At 42.9% G+C, this 8,305-nt stretch overlaps 2 protein-coding genes across 3 annotated transcripts in view; both read right to left on the bottom strand.

Annotated features, from left to right (window-relative positions):
• Positions 1–2,281, bottom strand: part of LOC103362662 (putative serine/threonine-protein kinase F31E3.2) — a 6,413-nt gene extending 4,132 nt beyond the window's left edge. Inside the window, exons 1-4 of the mRNA XM_008289077.1 lie at positions 2,252–2,281; positions 512–757; positions 328–411; positions 180–248 (exon numbers count right to left, since the gene is read on the bottom strand). Of these exons, the coding sequence (XP_008287299.1) occupies positions 180–248; positions 328–411; positions 512–757; positions 2,252–2,281 (429 nt within the window). The remainder of the gene's footprint in view (positions 1–179; positions 249–327; positions 412–511; positions 758–2,251) is intronic.
• Positions 2,282–2,501: 220 nt separating this feature from the next.
• LOC103362655 (UPF0378 protein KIAA0100) overlaps positions 2,502–8,305 on the bottom strand; it is a 20,697-nt gene continuing 14,893 nt past the window's right edge. For both annotated transcript variants that reach the window (XM_008289062.1, XM_008289063.1), the window contains exons 32-40: positions 7,903–8,024; positions 7,636–7,816; positions 7,385–7,471; positions 6,787–6,897; positions 6,566–6,701; positions 6,124–6,248; positions 5,936–6,037; positions 3,982–4,116; positions 2,502–3,762 (exon numbers count right to left, since the gene is read on the bottom strand). In XM_008289062.1, coding sequence (XP_008287284.1) covers positions 3,574–3,762; positions 3,982–4,116; positions 5,936–6,037; positions 6,124–6,248; positions 6,566–6,701; positions 6,787–6,897; positions 7,385–7,471; positions 7,636–7,816; positions 7,903–8,024 — 1,188 coding nt within the window. In that variant the 3' untranslated portion in view covers positions 2,502–3,573. The remainder of the gene's footprint in view (positions 3,763–3,981; positions 4,117–5,935; positions 6,038–6,123; positions 6,249–6,565; positions 6,702–6,786; positions 6,898–7,384; positions 7,472–7,635; positions 7,817–7,902; positions 8,025–8,305) is intronic.

The following is an 8,305-nucleotide window of genomic DNA, read 5'->3' as shown; positions in this document are numbered from 1 at the left end:
TAGAGATGAATTTGACTGACAGAAATGTTGTTTTTTTAAATAGATAACGCAATATTGTTATCATGCTAAAAAGGGCAATTAAAGCAGACGTATTTGAGTAGTTTCACTTCTAGTTAGAGTAGTTAAAGTAGAACCGTTAGTCCCAACCAGTGCTGTTTCTCCCTCTGGGAATATTCTACCTGGATGATGACCTCCTCCTTCGACTGCTCCAGCACACCCTGCTTCAAGATGTCCGACTTTGGTAGAACCTGTGTGACAGTACAGATTAATACACAGAAAATGTCACATGCACACATCCTTAAAAGTGCTACTTACTATTAAACTAACCTTAACTGCATAGATCTTCTCTTTACAAACATCCTTGACTTTCAGGATGGGTCCAAATGAGCCTTTAGCTATGAATCCCAGAATCTGTGAGCACAAAGGTACAGTTATCTACATGGTTCCATGACTTCTTTTCCTCCTTACGTCTTTGATTTAAAGGTTAAATCTATTTGTGGTTCAACAGTACCTGGAAATGTTCTCGTGCAGGAAATTTACGGAGTGGGAACTCGGGCAGAAAGACAGAGATGAAAGCTGGAGGGCTTTTCTCAGCAGCGTCCTCCGGAGGCAGCAGGAGTTTGGAGACGGGCGGTCTGTCGTCCACTTCCACGGGCCGAGAAAACACAGCCGAGTGTCCGAGTCTGTGAGCGATGGAGACGCCCACGTTGGAGAGGAACCCATGACTGAATCGACGCTGAGCAGCTGCTCCCTCTCTCTGTGGGAAAAAGAATAATAAAAGACAAAGGCTCACTATCAGTGGTGGAATGTAGGTAAGTACTTTATTTAATGTTACTTTATATAGAAAATCCAACACACTGTAAAAAACAAACAAAAAAACAAAGTACAACTTGTCAAACTTCCTTAATTAGTTATGAAAACTCAAAATGACTGTCTTTGTTTTTGCATGTTCTCCCCGTGCAGCGTGGGTTCTCTCCGGGTTCTCCGGCTTCCTCCCACACAGTCCAAAAACATGTTGAGGTTAATTGGTGATTCTAAATTGTGTGAATGTGAGTGTGCTTGGTTGTCTGTCTCTAAGTGTAGCCCTGTGATAGACTGGTGACCTGTCCAGGGTGTCCCCTGCCTTCACCCTAAGTCAGCTGGGATAGACTCCAGCTCCCCACAACCCGAGAGAGGATTAAGCGGTGTATAGATGATGGATGGATGGATTTTAACCAGCCACAGTTTACGATTTAAAAAAAAAAAGTTTCAAGCAAATTTAGACATGGTTGAGCAGAAGCCACCTGATGATTTGACCAAGAAGAACCCCCCATGTGCACATGTTCTCAAGGCCTTACAGTCATTAATGCTGCTTTCACTTTGTAGCTGCATTCACTGAAGCTTGGACATCACTGGAGCTTTGGTAAATAAACTTGATCAATAGGTTCTGTGGTGGCCAATGAAACTTGAGAGGTGACAGTGACCATCTCTTGAGGTGCCCCTCTACTTGGCTTGTGCTTCTTCCTGAAGGGCCTGGAGAAGTTGGCGGACATTTTCAAGGACTGGGGCTCCAGAGCTGTCTGAAAGGCTGCAGATGAGCTGCCAGCATCCATCCTGTTCCCATCTCCTTTCTAGTATCATCATGTCATTTGAATAAAGGCTTTTTATAGTCCCTGGTGTTTTACAACCACATTTCACTGTTTCAACAGCTCAGAAATTTTTTCTGCACAATTTGCTAAGTTCGACCCTTTTCTACATGAGAAATCACATCTGTACTTTTTCTGTAACTACTGCATTTGTATTTTTGTTGTTGTCCGTTTCATCCATTCAGGCGTTGAGAATCTGTACAAGATCTGATCTGACCTGCTTCCTATTTCCAGTCCAATAACACTGTGCATGCAAACATTTCAGCTTCAGATAAGCAGTAACTCGTTTTTCAGCAATCATCTCCGAAGCTCTTAATCAGCTGCAGCCACAAAATGAAGCATGAAAAGCTCTTGATGCTGCAGGTCAGAAGGAAGGTCAGTGTCCACTTAACTCTGATCAATAGCTCTATTTCTGTTTCCGACGCAGCAATAATATGAGAACAGGAAAATAGAGGCACGATTTAATGCATTTAAAACAAAGTAATCGACACGAAGGCTTTTTAGATGGCTGATTTTCTCATTTGGAGAAAGTAGCGTCACAATATCAGTTAATTCTTTGCAGAAAAAAGCGCACTTGACTTGCGTGTTTGCTGTTTAAAGCGTGCAAACAGCTCGGATCTACTCACCTTACTGCTTTTAGTGACCTCGCCTCCCATCGCATCCTCACAAACGGACAAATCCGCAACAAAACAGCAACAAATCCAGCCCTTCTTCTCCTCCTCTCGTCCTTCCACAAACCGTCTCGTCCATTTCACTCACATCCACGTGTCTCGGTGTGTTTGTCGGTGTTGCAGCCGGAGCTCGATTCCGCTCCAGTTAAAGCTGTCAGATCCACCATCAGTCACCCAACTCACTGAGACCACAACACTCAGGGACTAGAACACTTTTTGTTTTTTTATTTTATTGACAGATCAACGAGAAAGCCACAGAGCTGATAGAAATGTGCTGCGGAGATATGATGCTCTTAATTGAAACGATCAGGGCTTTTTTTCTTTTCTTTTCCTTTAATAGAAATGTGACCCAGGCTGTAGCAGCACAGTTATACAAGGAGTCCAACAGGAACACAAGTGTGGTTACAAAAATATCAAAATACTTTGCATAAAAAGTGCTTTAGTGTTAAAATTACAAAACTCTGCCATTAGCTGATTTTTTGTTTGTTTTGCCACATTACCATCAAACCAAGTGCCACATTTATTTTTTTGTTGACAACACATAAACATGTTTTTGCTGCTCTGTTTTTGATATATTGCACTGAGGTGAGGTACAGTAAAACAGTGAGCTGAGTGAAATATAAAACAGCATCAAAGGCCTTCCTGTCAGAGACAGTCATGCAGCCTTGATCGCTTTCTTTTAAGCTTTATTTGATAAAACATATTCTGATATATTTACTTTCACAATCTAATTTCTTTACAGCTGACGGCATCGAAGGTGCTTCCGATTGGGTCCTGTTTATTCTAGCAGACTGTGTGACAGAGTGTTCCCGAGCCAGCAGGAAAAGTAAATCTCAAGTCTCGCATTTGCAGAAGCAGAGGAAGCAGTAACAGTGACGTGCTCGCTACATACTGCAAAGCTTCCTCGCTACATTCAATGCAACCTCAGTGGTCGTTATTCCCAAAAGTTGCAAAGTTTATGAAATGCAGACTGAAATTTTTAATGACACACAAATAAACAGGATAAAGATATATTTGGTCAAAGTGGCACCCTGGTAAGTCCTGGAGCTGTTTGAGTTCCCTGGAGGGATTCAAATCTGAGACGCACCAGGAGTGACTTTTCAGAAACAAGTTCAGCAGGCTCGTGTGATATAGTAAGTTACCCCCTCCCCTAAAACTACTTGAAATGCTCCACCACCTCCCTTTGTCATTGTGATTCTCAAAGCTGGAGTGATATTTTGACCCCCACCACGCCCGTGGACGGTCATCCAGTGGCTCCCGTGTGAGTGTTTGGTGCTTCACTTGCGTCGACTAAAGATACTCTTCTTGCTGGAGCTCTTGTCTGCGGAGCTGAGGCCGATGAGGAGTCGGGCCTTCTCATCTTCCTCCTGCTGCTGCAGGCTGTTGTCCGACTTCCCTTCAGACGCCTTCCCCCCCCGCAGGTCTGAGCCCGACGCTGGCTTCAGACGCAGCTTCTCCTTTATCATCTGAGCAGCGAGGAGCAAAAAGGACAAGTTTATAAATACTGAATGTTTCAGTGTCACAGCAGATTTATATATTTTCGGCTTCTAGTCATTCTTGGCAATGGTAAATAAATTAAAACTCTTAAAGGCACACAGTCTGCTATGAGAGATACCTTCAACTTGCAGGAAAATCTAACAAATTATTGATTTTAAATTCCATAAGAGAAGTTAAATTCTGTGTACCTGCGCCACAAGTGCTTTCCGGCTGTCCCTTTTCACAGCCATGGCAAAGTCGAGCCACGTCCAAGTGTTGTTGTGATATTCCAAACAAGGCAGGACCAGGTTCAGGTCCTTCCAGTCCACACTGCTCTTCTCTCCCTGAGGAAGACATTTTACAGAGAAACATTACAGGAACATCTTACTGGGAACAGAAAAGATCTTGGCTTGGTTAGTAAGTCAATTAAACCTGGAAACTTTTCTTTTTTTTTTTTGGTGCTTAGCAGCAGAAACAAGTTCCGAACTAAGTAATCCGACGACCTTTTAAGCAAACGAACCGCTTAATCACAAAGTGTGTTTACCAGCAGTTACAGAGCAACATTAACACACTGATTCAGAGATGTGTTTCTGGTCACCTGAGAAACTGACATCCAGTAGTTGACACTGTTTTAGCTCTGTTTTGGTTCTCACTGACTGTCCTGGGCCACATATTTGGTTTGTTAGGTGCTAAATGCTAACTGGTAACTGTGACTGTGTGCAGTTTGTGAAGAGTTTGAGACATTTTTTGGCCCCTAGAAATGGCACAATGAGAATTTTAAACTTACACATTTGGTACAGTTTTTTAAAGAACTGGAGCCACTTGAGCTAAGAACTCTATGTAACCCATACCTACACAACAAGTGAATATATTCTTGTTTCAGTATTTCACATTACAAAGCAAGAATTTATCATTCATTCTATAATACTCGACTGAAACTCCTCCCTCTGTTTTATTTTATTTTGGTCTACAATTTGTCTTGCGTGCGCTGAAAAATGTGAACTTTTACAGTGGATTTTGGAGGGAAAGCATTATGGCAGGAAGTTGAGGAAACAAAGTCGGTAAGAGGCTAACAGGCTGTTCAGGTGCTTGACTGTGTTGACAATCAAACTCTGAAAATGTATCATTAAAAAGAAACCAGTTGATCTAGTTTAACACATGCTGTATAACGTACAGAGTGCATACATAGTGGAGAAAATATTCCCCAACATTGTGAAGAACTTCTCAATTCTCGCCTGGCATGATCAGTACTTTTTGTTGCAGTAGTGCCCCATTTACATATTCCATAAAACTGGTTATTAAAGGTCAGATTAGCCTTTCTCTCATGGCTGCAGTGCAGCATCCATCCATTCTTACAGAAACACATTTCCTTGGGTTTAACATATATTTTACATAGACTGTATATAAAAGATCAACATAGCCACAGTGACATCACCCGTTGGTTTGTGGACTGCTGTTCTGAGTTTGGGATTTGTCTGTCGCCATCTTGCTCTTTTGAAACCAAATGAAACAATCAAGGTGTGGCTCTGACTGAGAGCTCAACATGTCAACCAGCGTAGTGTAGCTTTGCCCTAAAACATACTGTCTTTATCATCTATTTCACTCTGAATGGGAACACATTTTACAAAATGAACATCAGGTTGTATTGAAGGAGACTTGAAACAAGCTATTAAGAGCAATAAACTCATTAAGAAAATGTTTACTTGGATAACAGATTAATGCACAAGTAGGCTCGTTTTCTGATAGATCAGATTTCTTCATGCAAACAGAGGATCAATCCCACACTGGCTGTTGAAAAGAATGCATTCTAGTCAATTCTAAAACCCACAGTCTACATTTATATTTTATATGCAGTCTATGATATTTCACAGAATCATAGACACCAAACAAATCTGTGTGGAAATGAGGAGTTAATCTTATGCTATCGATTAAATGCTCATATGAATCCAACAGGGTCAAAACTGTTAAAGTGAATAAACACAGTGCCTGAAATCCAACAATACAGTGTTTTTAACAATATAAAATACCTATACAAATAACCAGAGCTGTTCTGAGGGCAGGTCAGTAAAACAGAAAAATCCTTTTAAGTGTTATTTCTATGGTTCTCTGTAAAACTCATTGTCTATTGTGACGAACAGGGACCGACGGAGCTCAGCAACCCACCTTATAGCTGACACACAGGGGCACTTGGGGAATCTTGATGTAGATGAAGGAGTTGTTCATAGCCGCTCGCTCCTTCATCTTATCAATGTCATCAACAGGATGCTGAGGGAGGAAATTATGCAAGGCTACTTAGCTTTGTCCCACAGCAGTTATCTGAAAATCTGAGCAAACACAAAAGGCATCCCAACCTCCGGAGGTTTCCTGAACGACCTCCTGACCCCGGCAGTGCGGTTCAGTCCCTGGGCGACACCTTTGCTGGGGCCCATCGCACCCATGGTGTCCTCTGACAGCGGCCGAGGCTTGACAGGGATACCTGTGACACGGACCACACTGGCATCAGCGCTGTGGCCTCTGGGTGACTCTGCACCCTACACCTTATACTCCCACTGAGTCTCACACAGGCACACACACATTTCTCAAGGTCATATCGAAAAGCAACAGAGCCTCATCATAGCTCAGAGGGATGACATAACGCGCAGGCAATTCAACACCACACACGTCTGGTAGAGAAAATGGAAACTATTATTGATCAGTAAGCTGGTATAAATTGCAGGCTGGTGGCCACACAGAGAGATTAGAGGCTAAGTGCTACTCATCTTACAGTTGTCATATTAAGGGCTGTTGACATACCAGTAGTAACCAATCTAAACTTGTCTTCCTCATCCGTGACCTCCTCCTCTTCAACATTTCTTCCCGGGAAGAAAAATCCCATCATTCGCTTGAAGAACTGGTACATGAGCTGGATGGTGAGAGGCACCACATTCACCTGATGATGGAGAAAGACGTTAAGAGAGATATTCGATATAATAACATGTGCAGGTGTTAAAGTGGGAACATGTGATGTTTCTCACCTCAAAGTGCTCCTTCACAGAGATTCCTCCCACAGGGGGGCGCACTTTGCTGAAAATACGCAAAGCAAACTGGCGTCCAGACTGGCAGGCACTCTGAGGCCGAAGTACAACCTAAGGGGAAAAAAAAGGGCGTTAACATCACGAAAATAAAGTTTTACTGAAGAAGAAGCACGTTTTTATATGTAACAGCACATAACACTGATGATATGAACACATGAGGGACAACACCAAACGGTTAAGTGAGCTTGTGATGGTTATTTGGTCACACGTGCATTTATGAATCACTGAGTGTGCATGCAACACTGAATATGAAAGAGCTGTTGAGTGACCCCATCTGGACAAACAAGATGGAGTCAACATGGACATCGCAGCCTTGTCACTATACCAGCAGTGTACATACCCTCACACGCTGCACAGAGGAAACCAGGCATAAATAAGTTAACACATTTTCCCTCAGCATAGTTTATAAAAAGAACTTGGTTGTAGAGGAGCAGTGTAAAGGACAATTCAGTGACCAGTCTTGGTTTGGTGTACTAATTAAATTAATATCAGCATATTGAAAATCTCAGCAGTCAAATCTGAAGACTGATTTCTTTACCTTGTAGGCAGCATTCGGCAGCAGGTTGTTCATTGTGAACCACCCGAGCTCCAAAAGATGCTCTGCTGTGTCATCAGACTTGTTCAGCTGTGGGCAGAAAGGGTTCAGAAAGAGAATATTATACAACATCTGTCATCGTCAGTTCTGGAAATAGAGAAAAGATCCCAAGTTCCAAAATTAATTTATGGGCTATAAAGAGAAGCAGCAGGAAGATTTCTTGAAGTCAGTACGGACGACCACCATCTGCTCACCTTACTGTACATAAATCTCTGCAGCTCCAGCTCAGCGATACCCAGCTGCCCGTCCTCTTCGGTCAAACACCAGCGAGCCTGTGCGAAATAGATCTCCGTTCTCCTCACCACGCTCACGTCCTCTGGGGGCTTGCGCAGCTCCAGCTTGTTTGCCCGTTGCAGCTGGAAATCCTTAAAACATCTGGAAGACAGAGAACGCATTAAACTTTTTCCCGTGTGCCACATCTCCTGATGAGTGATGGATGTGAATCGGTGCTGAGGTGAGACCTGATGAGAATGTTGAGCTCTTCACTCTTCATCTGCATGTCGTTCTTCTCCTGGTTCAGCTGGTTCTGCAATCGCACGTTGATCTCCGTCAGCTCATCGCCGCTCAGATCTTCGGTCTGTGCCTGCAAGATGACGAAAAGGGCAAACAATCAATGATTTAAAAGGTTCAAGCATTGCAGTCCGATTGTCAAAGCTGGTGCACACATTGCCTATAATGCTCAACAGTGCTCAGTTCAGTTTAAGATTCAGGTGTCTTATGCTAGTATCACCTACAGACACTCTGAAAGCTCACCTCTTTCTAACTCCACACAACCTACTAGAAACTAACGAAAAAAACATTTGCAGTCGTGACCCGAGGCACTGAGATGATCTCCCAGAGGCAATCAGGTCAGCTCAGCCAGTG

Source organism: Stegastes partitus, unplaced genomic scaffold, assembly GCF_000690725.1.
Source record: "Stegastes partitus isolate 25-593 unplaced genomic scaffold, Stegastes_partitus-1.0.2 Scaffold591, whole genome shotgun sequence".
Taxonomy (NCBI): domain Eukaryota; kingdom Metazoa; phylum Chordata; class Actinopteri; family Pomacentridae; genus Stegastes; species Stegastes partitus.
This window is presented reverse-complemented; position numbering and strand designations above follow the sequence as displayed.